Source organism: Lepisosteus platostomus, chromosome 10 (genome assembly GCF_059453375.1).
Source record: "Lepisosteus platostomus isolate fLepPlt1 chromosome 10, fLepPlt1.hap1, whole genome shotgun sequence".
Taxonomy (NCBI): domain Eukaryota; kingdom Metazoa; phylum Chordata; class Actinopteri; order Semionotiformes; family Lepisosteidae; genus Lepisosteus; species Lepisosteus platostomus.
Genome location: NC_142620.1, coordinates 53,782,771 through 53,795,177, shown reverse-complemented (window position 1 = coordinate 53,795,177; position 12,407 = coordinate 53,782,771). Strand labels below are relative to the sequence as shown.

The window sequence follows — 12,407 nt, the reverse complement described above, 5'->3', positions numbered from 1 at the left end:
TTAATTCATATCCATTTTAAGGGGGGAAAACACAGCAAAACTGCTGCCTATTACTACTTGCAATTAAAAGAGATACGGCAGGCAGCACAACAAGCTCCACTCTTAAACAGGCTCTCTGTGACCCAAACTATTGAATAAAACTAATAACGGTGAAAACAGAGGCAGAGAGTGAAAAAGAGAAGGGGAGATTTTAACCAACAGATAAGTACTTAGAGACCTTTATAGAGTATAGTGCTATTATCTCCGCTGAATAAAACTAGGATTTAGTGGTTTTTCCACTTAATTTAAATCAAAGGAATCACCACCTTGCATATTGCGCTGGTAATGTAATGGAGAGAAAATCACAAAAAGGCTTTGTGGGCACTGACACCTCCTATAGTGGAGCTGTGTTGTCCAGCAAGAAAAAGGAGAGAGGAAAGTTTTTTTTTTCTTCACTCACTATCTGCTAACACATTCTAATTGATGCCATTGCATTCCTCCGCTCAGCGCATTCAAAGAATAACGAGCTCAGCGCTGAATGCCTATGAATTGGTCCCTTCCCAGCAGAGCAGTAAAATAGCCCCCCTGCCCCCTCACCCCCCCCCCAACAATCCCATCATCCTAAACCAGTGCCACCACCACTTTCCCCCATTTACCTCCGTCCTGAAGTCCTCACTCTAGTTTAACGCCCATTAATTCAGGGGGATTGTAAAGAAATTCAGCCCACAAAAGCTGTCAATCTCTCCTGCCCCCCCTGCTCCAGCCCGGACCCACACAGGCTGGAGTGACAGCGTACCCTCCTCCACACACACAGTCCCCCCCGCTGCCTCCGTGCACAAAGCTTCAATCTGTCTTTCGAAGGACCTCTCTGACTCCCCCCCTTGCAGGTGCCCATCAAAGCGCCCACAGATGCCCCCGCCAGCCCCTCGGCGCGCCACGCCCAGGAGCAGGACAGGAAGTGCCGCTGACAAAGGGGCAGTGTGGGAAGGGGGCGGCGCAGGGAGGAGGGAGGCGGACAGATGGCCGGGTCTCTCTCGGCCTCCCCGGGAGAGCAGGGGCAGTGCAGGAATGAGCCCTTAACTTCCACTCCACCACCAGAGGCCTGAACAACAACAACAGAGTTTGTTCTCAAGCACCTACAGCTCACAATCTGAACTGGAAAATACCTGTGGCGTTAATAAGTCAATTGGTTGACAGTACCTCGCTGTGCTCATTTAAACTAATTAGAAGTTCAACGCGATCTCAGAGTTATTATTAAGCTTGTACGCCGACACATGCTTGTAGTTTGCTATTCATACTGCAAACAAACACAGCTTCAGAACCATCTCCATGTCTGCGAGCTCTGGAGTGTGACTGCAGCTTGCTGGCATTGCAGAAACATTGTCAAAGGACAGGGACTGCGACAAGCACAACTTCAGATCTTGAAGGTCCAGGGATAAAGACAAGAACTTTAGTTCTTTAGTTCAGCTCTCAGTGTCAAGTACAGAATCCAAATGCAAAAGTGCAAGTAAACTACATAAATATGAAGGCACCTGCATTCTGGAATTATATCTTGTCTTCTGATTCTTTTAATCTTTTTCATTTTTTAAGGCTGGTGGGGTTCATGATGATGATCATGATCAATTGTGTATAAAATTATATACATATCAGAACTCTTTCAGAATTCAGACAAAAATATATCGCTTTAACTATCTATGGGAACCTGAATGCAGAAACTTGAAGAATTCAGTGCATTTCTCTCTGTTAAAACAGGACTACAGTTCTTAAAAAAGCCTAGCTCTTGTGACGCCTGTGCACTCAGTACCCGAGCTCAGCTGTGAACACAGACCCTATCATTACCTACAGCCCCTTGGCTCCATTATGTCCCAAGATTATGGTTTTGGTCCTACGAGGCGCACCTGAGAGCCTCCTTTACTGTCTTGACTCTCACTGCTAAATGCTAGTTTGAATAGGGGAGGAATTTTTAACTGAAATGACTAAAAGTACGTAGGAAGAAAACACTCGATATTTCGAAATCAGCACGTTAGTTAGACAGTTAAAGACAGCGATCACTTCAGAACTGCCACAAGTCCTCAAGACTGAAACACATACGCAATTCAATATTTGTGGTTACTTTGACCACGTGTTTTGGCTCAGCTGCTCTCCGGACTTACTGTGAAAGTGGCATTGTTCAGAATTCTTACACATTTAAGACAGAAGTGTGGTTCATTAAACTAGCCAGTAGCTTCAGGCCTTTTTAGTCACCGTGACTTTTTCTCAGTGGACTTTTTGATTGAATACTACACAAAACAAGAAGCCTGTAATGTAATACGTGTTACTAGGCTGCCACCTTCTGGGCATTCTGTGCATCTGCATCTGCTTCACTTAAAGGCGTTGGTATTTAGAAGGAACAGGTTTTTCTGCGCCTCACGATTTCCAGCGTGCTGCGGTAACAAACAAGGATTATTGTAAAAGGAAGAAGCTCTTATTGAGCGCTGCGCTGGACTACGGTATGTACAAAAGCAGATCGCCTAAAACCAAAGCAGACACACGCAAAGTGATCATTAGCGCCGTGCAAAAAAACAGGAAAGGCGCGTTCAGACTAATCTGTTCATATGGCACCTCACTGACACAAAGACAGATCAAGCCGCTGGATGAAGGACCCCAGACAATCGATTAACACGGTCTTCTACTTCCAAACGAAGGGAGTAGCGCCTTGCCTTGCTGTCCTAACCTCGCTTGCGAGCGATCTCCAGTCCCTGTAACCCTGGTGTACTCCTTTCAGACTGACAGCCCAGGGGTCAGCTCTCTGCTCCTTTCAGGAGTCTGAATACCCAGATGAAACTCAAGCATTGTCTTGTCGTGTACAGCCTAAAGGGATTGAATGTTTCCTCTCACCAGTGCCACTAAAGTTTGTTTTTCACCTCTCCAAAGAAGCGGCGTGTGCTCTGACCCTACCGTGGTGACAGCACTCCGCAAGGTGTTCACTGTGTGTATCCTCGCTGGGGTATATCAGCCCGCTTTTCAACAGCGTGTCGGCGCAGACTAGTGGCTTTCTTTAGCCCTTCCCTGCGTCTCTCCGTAACAGGGCATTAATGAGCGGTGGCTCTGTGGCTAAGGATCTGTGTCTGTGACTGGAAGGTTGCTGGTTCAAATCCCGCGGCCGGCAGAGGAATCCTATTCCGTTGGGCCCCTGAGCAAGGCCCTTAACCCCAACTGCTCCAGGGGCGCCGTACAATGGCAGACCCTGCGCTCTGAACCCCAGCTTCTCTCCCTGTCTGTGTCTCCTTGGAGAAAAGCTGGGGTATGTGAAAAGACGAATTCCTAATGTAAGAAATTGTAGAGGGCTAATAAAGAAACATTAACATTAAACACTTACTCAGCTTAAGTACTTTCTGATTGATAAGTCTAAAAGCTGCTGGTTCACTCTGTGTGTATGGGGTTTCAGGTCAAGCTGTTCCAGCAATGACCTGGGCTCTCCACCGACTTCAGAAGGCAGGTCAGAGCCAAAGTTGTGTCTTTTTGGTCCCCTTATTAAGGAAAATAGTTGCTTCCCCCTGAGCATGTTAGATTAGCCCTCGGCTTCAAAATGTGCTGTTGTTTAAGACTATAAATCTCTCGAAAAGGATCTGCGTCTCGCTATCCCGGCACAGGTTCCCTCTCTGAGCAACAGGTATGCGGCCGCACGCCTGAAGCTGCCAAACTGCAGCTGTGTCACTCACGTACCCTTGGTGGGTCTTCCTGCGATCCCTCTTCACGCTCCGTTCAGCACACTTCTTCCGAGTCGCCCTTGTCCGCCCAGACAGGCGTCTCCTGCTCCCGGAAAGGTGTGCGCGGGGCTGGGGGGCCTGATTGACAGCCGGCCCCTGGCCTCGGTGTTTATACTAAAAAGGAATATCGCCCTGCTCTCACCCTGAGCCCCCCTCCCCCGGTCCTTTCTGCTCCACGGGTAGCCGAACCTGAAACGAGGCCGATCAGGACCAGATCTCCACTGTCACCCCTGTCACTCCGCGCCCCTCCCGTTCACAGCCGCGTCTGGAGAGCCTGACAGATCGGCTCTCAGCTCCAGCGAGGTGGAAACAGCGCTGACATCAACGTTATCATCCCAAATACCCAAGGAAGTCTTCAGTTTCCGAACGGATTTACTAAATACAAATGTAGAAGGTACAAGAAATGATTTTATTCTTTAGGGCTTCGATTTGCTGCCCCTACTGATCATTTTATAGTAATATCCACGCAGGGGAGCTTTTTTAAATAATAATAATAATTGCTTACACTTATATAGCGCTTTGCTGGACACTCCACTCAAAGCGCTTTACAGGTAATGGGGATCCCCTCTACCACCACCAATGTGCAGCCCCACCTGGATGATCCACCTTTTTCCTCGGCCAAGTCTAGCTTTTGTATTTATGGGAGAATAACGCCGATTTCGAGGAAGAAGCGTTTTGCACATCTGTCTCACTTCCTACTGAGAAATCAGTGTTTCCTCTATTCGTAAAGACAGACACGGAAACCTGCAGAAAACGCCTGTCAAAGGGGAAGAAATGTCATTACTTCCCTTCAGTTGCGAAATAAAGGGAAGGTTTTGAAGTACCTAAAAAGGCCACGGCGGGGAGGTAAAAGCAAACTAAAATCATTGTACCTAACGTTTGTGTACAACAAAATCACACATTTTACTTTTCTTCTCTTTCCAGAGAACTTTTCATTTAATGCGATCTGGAAATATTTCACGTCATAAAAATTGAAATACCTTCTACTGACAGAAAGTTATCTCATTAGTTTATTTTTGAGAGGACTGAATATATTGGAGACATTTGTTTTTTTAAATACCAAGTCGTTTCACATCGGTTTAGAGCCCCGGACATATCTTTAGGTATTATTTGCTACAAGAAGAGAGGAACGAGGAGAGGCTGTCTGGACTGTCTAGCTTGTTTGCTAGTTAGTAGCTAATTGACTTCAGAATCTCGTCTAGTCGTTTTCTGAAAGAAGCCAGGGCAGCTCGGTCCACACTCCCACACCCCTTTGTGTAAAGAAGTGCCTCCTGTTCTCTGTATTAAATGCACTTCCAGGTAGTTTCCACTTGTCACTGAGGAATCCCAACGTCTTGAAGGACTCTAAATTGACGGATTAGGCCCCCCCCGTGGTCTTCTCGGTTTCAGGCCTGGTGGTTGAGGTGGGGTTATGACACAGGTGTTCGGATTGTGCATACTGTATCTCCAAGGTTATTGTGAGATTCAGTGAGACTTCACCTTAGAATGCATGTTCAAAGCCACACTGGAATACACAGGGGATTGTCATGTCTCTGAACTCTTACTGTTGATTAAACTTTGACCCTGCACGTCTCTCTCTCTGTGTCTGTGTGTGTCTGTGTCTGTGTCTGTGTGTGTGTGTGAAATCAAGTGCCGTTGACGCAGGTATTACACACAAACACAGATGCACACAAGTACTGCGTGTGTGTGGTGTGAACACGGGTTGACGCAGGGACAGGAGTCTGGGTCGCCTTATTTCGGGGCGCCTTGCTGTTCTGCCGTGACCCCTGGGAAACCCCCCAGGTCCCCTCCCCAGCCGCTGTGTGATGGGTGTCTGCGGACATGCAGGATGTCTGTGCTGAGCCCCACTCGGGGGGCTCCCAGTGTGGGCGTGCTGGTCCTGGAGGGGGCTGGCTGACACAGGGCCGTCGTGATCCAGGACTGGGGCTCATCTCAGACGGGGGTGGTGACGGTCCTCTGCTCCGCTCAGCGCCTGTGCCTGCGCCATCGAGACCGTGTTCGGGGCCGCAGGGTGGAAGCATGAGTTATTCCACCAAATATTATTCATACAAATCAACTGAAAACAATTCGTTTGAAACTTTGCGATTCATATTGGTAGATTTTTCAAATATATTTCAGGAGATATTTTTCTTTAACCCCTGAGACTGAATCATTTTAAAATATACGAATATCAGTACTACTTCAGAATCTAGATAGGACCATTTCTTTAGCTGCTTCTGTAAGCTTTTTTACCAGGAGCTGGTAAAAAAAAAACGAAAAATACTTTATTTATATTTTATTTTTACCGTATTTACAGACTGTTGTTTTTATAAACGGATCAGAGTGGTTCACAAGCAACCTCCGTGACAGTGACACAAAGAGATTGGAATGCTCTTTCCCTTTATTGCCCCTGCAATCGGTTTGATGGTTTTATCACGGGCTGATTGTGAAAGTTTCTGTGAACTTTCTTGTCCCAGCAGCAGAATCTGCGGGGAACTACATTTCCCATGATGCAGAGCGACGACCGTGCGTCGGGGGGCGGCGCTACAGAAAGTGGAAGTGGTAGCTTCGAGGGTAGAGATTGTTTGACAGGGAACAGGGGAGGGGGGAGTTTGCCGTGGTAGTCGGACTGTGCTGGACTTCGGATCCAAACTTTGCCTTTTTTTTTTATTTGCCCGTGTCGGTTGATACGTCGCCCGCTGGGGAAGCAGGCTGGTGTGCGATGAATGCGTCCGGGTGAGCAACAGGGCGCCGAGAAAGATGCAGCCGAGCCGCCTGTAAGGGGAGGACAGCAGCAACAGCCGCCAGCCCGCAACGCGGAAAATCAGTGGGAGAGGACGGTCTGGGAGTCGGAATCGGCATGGACGTGGACACAGCTGTGATGTAGCACAGCCGCGGCGATCCAGCGAGCGGAGCAGGGGAGACGCGCAGGCACTCACACGTCCACGGAGGACGAGCCCTCACCACCCCGAGACAAAAGAAACTGCAGTTCTAGTGTCTTCGGACCAAGTGAAAAAAGAAGAGCCGAGGAGGAGACAGAAGCTGCAATATGCTGCGAAGGAGGTTCAACCGGCTGGTAGGTACTGGAGACCCGACGTTAGACTGTACCTCGACTTCAGACACAGCGCGGTGTGTAATACGAGGAAGACTGCCGACACACGGATGCATGGCGATCCATCATCGTGAGGGGCTGCTCTCGGGATTTGTAGCCTCTGAATCGGTCTCTCTCCGAGCAGAGTCGCCCCTTCTGCGTTTCGCGCCGCGTTTCTAGTCATCCGAGTGGCAGACCCGAGCCGCAGCTGGCTGTAATGTGTCTGCAACTTCCTCCGGGAACCCGCGTCATGTCTTCCCTTGAGTTTATTTCCCCGTGACGGACAGCCTGCGCGCCTGCCCGCCTGCCAGGGGCGCGTGCCGCCAGCCCCTCCACGCGTGTGCGTGTCGAGGGCTCGTTGGTCGCCGGTTTCGGATCCCTCTCTCCCCGGGGGGAACGCTACACAATCGAACAGGGAAGAGACGATTAAAGATAACTTCGCTGTGCCGCCCCTTGCTACGCCGCGCTGTTCAATATTTAATTTCCTAATGCGGCTTAATAGCTGCCCTTCGATCAGGACTGAATTGTCATTTCGCCCCGTCAGGGCTGCGCGCTTTCTCTCGTCCTTTGAGTCGTGTGGCTGGTTTACTGTAATGCGTCTCATCCCAGCCCCTCTGGTGCGTGAGGCGGGTGGGTTGTGTGCCGGCGTGTGTGCAGCGAAGTCGGGTTTTGCTTTCGGCGGTGTCCGGTGGGAGATGGAGAACCCTGCCTTGAATGGACTGGGTTTGATTTTTTTTTTTTTAAAAAAAAGCAAAAGCCCAGCTCTAGCTGCCTGTTGGTACAAGTTGGTAATTCCGTGACAATCCGAGGCACGCGGCCAGAATAGCGCCTGTCACGGAGCGCAGTGGGGTGTCGGGGGGGGGTGTGAGTCACTCCACTCCCCGCAGTAATTACTGCCCTGCGCCGCTGTCACTTACCCCAGGGCCGGAGTCGCCTCTTACTCAAGCGTCCCGTTGTTTGGGCCTCTTTGTGCGCGCCAGCCAATTCTAAAACGATTAATTGATCTGTTAATTAATTTATACTTGACCCATTTGTCCAGCAGCGCGGGTTTGCGTGCTTTCCCAGGGCAGGCGGCGGCAGTGTGTGTGTGTGTGTTTAACCACAAGGTCTCAGCTCAGCGTTCAGGTTGCGGTCACTGCTGGGCAGTGCTGGTGTCTCTAAGCTACCCCCACCTCCTGGCTGGCTTGTTTTTGGTGCCCCTGAAGATGTCCTGAGCGCTCATTTAACACACCTGGCTGCGACCTGACACCTGGGCGCTTCCAGGGAGTTCTACTGCCTTTACTGCTCTGTTTCCGAGGTTGCAATAATAATAATAATAAACTTTGTTGTGTAGCCCCTTTAGAAGTGGCTTCTCGAAGAGCCTTAGAGTAAGGAAGAAGCACCTGAGGAGAAGAGAGGAGAGGAGGCCAGACAGTCACACAAGGTGCTCGTGTGCGGTTGTGAGAGAGGTTGTGAATGTGTGTGAGGGAGGAGGCCAGCCCAGATCTGCCCTGGAGATAACCCCAGGGCCAGCTTGCCTGCCCCGAGCAGGTCTCTTCTAGGTGCTCTCTGTCCAGCTCGCTCCCCCGTGAGAGCAGGGTGGCGTCCAGCAGCACTGCGAGACATTGCGCAAGACGGTGTGCTAAGATAAATATTTAGACGCCTGGCTTTCCTAGCAGCTGGGAAGTCAACACGGGCCTCCGTCCTCGGGCCTCGGGCCTGGCGGCAGCGCTGCACGCTCGCCGGAGAGGAGCGCTGGGTTCCACCCTGGTGCGGGTGATTATCACAGGGGGACTGCCAGGCTGCGGCCGGCCTGCAGACTTTAAGGGGGTAAACGGGGTGAGGGGGAGCCCAGGGCTGAAGGAGGAAGGATTGTGAGCGGAGGTTTCCGCCATTTTCAGGGTTCGGTTTGCTCAGGCATGCCCTCAGACGGAAGAAAGCCATTCTCTCTGTGGCAGGGCGATGGGCACAGGCCGTGATGTTCGCTCACTCTTACAGGACCGGCGTGGTGGTTATGAGCCTCGCAGCCCTGGTGCCCTGGGCTGCTGTCTGTGTGGAGTTTGCATGTTCCCCCCCCATGTTCCCGTGGGTTTGCTCCAGGTGCTCGGGTTTCCTCCCGCAGACCAAAGACTAGGTGGGTTAACTGGCTTCTGGGGCAGGTGGCCCTGGAGTGAATGTGTGGGTCTGTGTGTGCCCCGCAGTGGGCTGGCGTCCCATCCTGAGTGCACCCACTGCTCGCCAGGCCCGGGCTCCGGCTCTGTGGTCGACGAAGAGGTGCAGAAAATGGATGGGCGATGCGTGCCTTCAGCGCCCTCTTTTTACAGCGGGCTGAACCTGGGCTGGGGGCGTTACTGTCGCTGCCTTCCAGCACGTTCCCAGAGCCAAACCAGACTGGTCACAGCACGGCACGGGCTCTCTCTGCTCTTGAAAATTGTCTTGAACGCCAGCTCAGCTTTTATTGAAATCGGCCCGTGCCCCTGCAAATTCCAGGAGCGATGAACAACGTGTTCGGCAGAGCCGCCCTGCTGTCGTCAGCGCACTTTGTTATTGTCTGAAGTATGCTGCATGCCTCACATGCGCACAGAGCTGCGGTGTTGCGGAGAGGCAGCTGGGCAGCGCTTCTGACATGAAAGGGGAGGATCTTCAGCACAAGATGGCTCTTGTAATAAGTCCTGCGACGGCCCTTCAGTGAGTTTTAAATGCACGAGCTGGGCAGAGCCACAGAAGCGTGAGGAAGTGTCTTTAAGTTGGAGCCGCCCAAGCAGTGTCTTCAAGAAGCTCTTGGATCAGCATTTTTCTGCCATTCCCCCCACACACACACAGAAATGGCTTTTGGTGACTCAGTCACTGGGGTGAAGAGTAAAACCTAGGTTGAAAGGCAGGAGGCACTTCATTTAAATACGAAAACAGGGGGTGTGTTTTTTTTTTTACACAAAGGGTAGTGGGAGTCGGGAACTGGCTAGCTGAGATCCCTTGATCCGTCGGCTACCAAAAGAGGTGAAGGGGTTCGATGGGCCGTTCAGCTGCCCTCGTGCTCACCCTGCCCTTCACTCTGGGGGGACTCGGGCTCCCCGCAGCGGCCTTCCTCCTGTCACCCCCCATCCAGCCCAGCCCGGCGGGCTCACCCCCTCCAGCCCGGCGGGCTCACCCCCTCCAGCCCGGCGGGCTCACCCCCTCCAGCCCGGAGGGCTCACCCCCTCCAGCCAGCCCAGCCCGGCGGGCTCACCCCCTCCAGCCCAGCCCAGCCCAGCCCAGCCCAGCCCGGCGGGGTCACCCCCTCCAGCCAGCCCAGCCCAGCCCAGCCCAGCCCGGCGGGCTCACCCCCTCCAGCCCAGCCCAGCCCAGCCCGGCGGGGTCACCCCCTCCAGCCAGCCCAGCCCAGCCCAGCCCAGCCCGGCGGGCTCACCCCCTCCAGCCCAGCCCAGCCCAGCCCGGCGGGGTCACCCCCTCCAGCCAGCCCAGCCCAGCCCAGCCCAGCCCGGCGGGCTCACCCCCTCCAGCCCAGCCCAGCCCAGCCCAGCCCAGCCCGGCGGGGTCACCCCCTCCAGCCAGCCCAGCCCAGCCCAGCCCAGCCCGGCGGGCTCACCCCCTCCAGCCAGCCCAGCCCAGCCCAGCCCAGCCCGGCGGGCTCACCCCCTCCAGCCCAGCCCAGCCCAGCCCAGCCCAGCCCAGCCTGGCGGGCTCACCCCCTCCAGCCCGGCGGGCTCACCCCCTCCAGCCCAGCCCAGCGGGGATCTGGCCGTAGGGGCCTGGCATGGTCAGTTAGAGAGGTGTCCTGTACAGACCAGCTGCTGCACAGCTGAACAATGAGCATCTCTCAGTTTACAGTCTCCCGTCGTGTTTTGAAGGGTAGCAAGAGGATCATCATTCTTATTATCGATCCTGAAAGAACTCTAGATCACAGGCCCTCAGCTGCGCACCTGGGTCCCGGCATCTCACCGCAGCGGTAAGAGCCTCCTGCCAGCCCGAGCTGAGCTGGTGAACTGCCCGAGATGCACAGCACAATCACAGGCCCAATCCGAAATCCTCTGCTGGCCCCTGTCTTCCCAGGTCGGATTTCTTTTCTTTTTCGCTTATCAATACAGATTTTTTTAAACAGCACAATTTACACACCTGTGTGGTCGAATGACCTGCAGAAAGGAAGAAGGAGGTCGGAGCTATTTCGTATTTTATATTTATTTCATGGTGATGGGTTTCCCTTATTGCCCTTCATTCAATGCCCAGCATGTCTGGGACACATTGAAGAAAAGAAAAAGACAGGATTCCCAAGGCCCTCTCCTGCTGGGACAGTCGACTCTTCCCTCCCGCTCTCTTTATTTTTTGCTGTCGCCTCTTCCTGCCCCTGAGGAAGATGTGGTGGTTTCTGTTTCAAGCAGGTCCTCAGAAACTGGGTATGGGTTTGCTTCCACTGGGTAGTGCAGTCATAAGTCATTGTGGCTCCTGCTTTGGAAAAACCTTCCCGTTCAGTTGTTTCACTGCCTGCGTTTTGTAAAGAAGGGTCTTTCTCACCTTGTTTTAGTGGGGGGGAAAAAATGGTTTGGCAGTGCCCAGAGCAGACGGGTCTTACTTCAGTTAAATGCCGAGCCCCTGCTTTTGGAGCTCTTGTGAAGAGACATTTGAAGTCCAGCCTCCAAGGAGTTCTAAAGTTGTCTCCCCAACTGTTAATTATGGAGTTTCATGCCAGCACCACGTGTGTTTGATGTGTGACTGTGGTTTTAAGTGTAGTAGCTTGCAAGCACTTCCAGTCTTTAACCTCTGCTTCTTGATTATTTTTAGTCGCTTTTGTTCTTCAAGTGGTTCCTTATCTGCTCTGAAAAGCAGCCCTGTGCTCTTGTGTCCCCCTGCCTGGGACTCTCCTGTTCACAGGCTGTGGTACATTGACAGTGCGAGGCACTCTTTTTTAGAAACCGCCTTCCTTTTTAGCTGCTTACGGCTGTGGCCTAGCTGCTGGAGGCTGAGCTTCACTGGCAGGGCTGGGTGTGAAAGCTGGACCGTGCCGATGAGCGTGCTCAACAGCCTCTTTCACCAGACCTTCCCGTCAGAGCGACTCAGACTTTTCACATGTCCCTTGTGCATGTCCCATGTTGGGATCCGGGCTGCTAAAGGCATGAGGGGCTCCCTGTTCCTGTTTCTGCAGGAAACCACAGGTTGCATGTGGGAAATGAGTTCTGCTTTTTAAACGTTTCTATAATTAGACCAGTACTTACCAGGCTTGGTTGATGGCCACAGTTCTTGGTTGTTGCACGCTATAAAACTAGCTGCATAACATCATTAATTTGTCTTCCATTTTGAATTATTTATAAAGGAAAGCTGATTGCTGGTTATAGCGCACTGTCTGCTTCTGTACCGTATGTGCTGTGTGAGCTAGTCCACTCCACGCTCCCTGGCAGACGGGCTGTAAACGTGTCAGCTGGTCGGTCATGGCACTGGTGTCAGGCTGCCCCCTCTCGGTCGGGCCAGTGGGCTGCAGTGGGGGACTGCAGTTCGCGCAGGCAGCGGCTGTCGAAAGGAGTTAAGAACAAAAGTCTGGGAGGGGTGACAAGAGGCAAGTTCAATCAGTGATTTGTATTTATTCCTGCCATTTCCTCACCTAAGACGTTATGAATACAAACGCGTTCGGCCAAGTTTGC

The 12,407-nt window shown here is 52.4% G+C and overlaps 1 protein-coding gene and 1 long non-coding RNA gene across 5 annotated transcripts in view; one reads left to right on the top strand and one right to left on the bottom strand.

Moving 5' to 3' along the window:
• Nucleotides 1–4,118: 4,118 nt before the first annotated feature.
• LOC148654062 (uncharacterized) lies at nucleotides 4,119–7,976 on the bottom strand. Its single transcript, XR_015924961.1, has 2 exons — nucleotides 7,716–7,976; nucleotides 4,119–7,197 (listed from the first exon to the last, which is right to left on the bottom strand). It is a non-coding gene; the product is annotated as an uncharacterized LOC148654062 (long non-coding RNA).
• Nucleotides 6,260–12,407, top strand: part of atp11c (ATPase phospholipid transporting 11C (ATP11C blood group)) — a 46,151-nt gene continuing 40,003 nt past the window's right edge. For 2 of the 4 annotated variants that reach the window (XM_088597259.1, XM_088597258.1), the window contains exon 1: nucleotides 6,260–6,783. In XM_088597259.1, coding sequence (XP_088453385.1) covers nucleotides 6,757–6,783 — 27 coding nt within the window. In that variant the 5' untranslated portion in view covers nucleotides 6,260–6,756. The remainder of the gene's footprint in view (nucleotides 6,784–12,407) is intronic. The other 2 variants (XM_088597257.1, XM_088597256.1) reach the window with 1 other exon arrangement.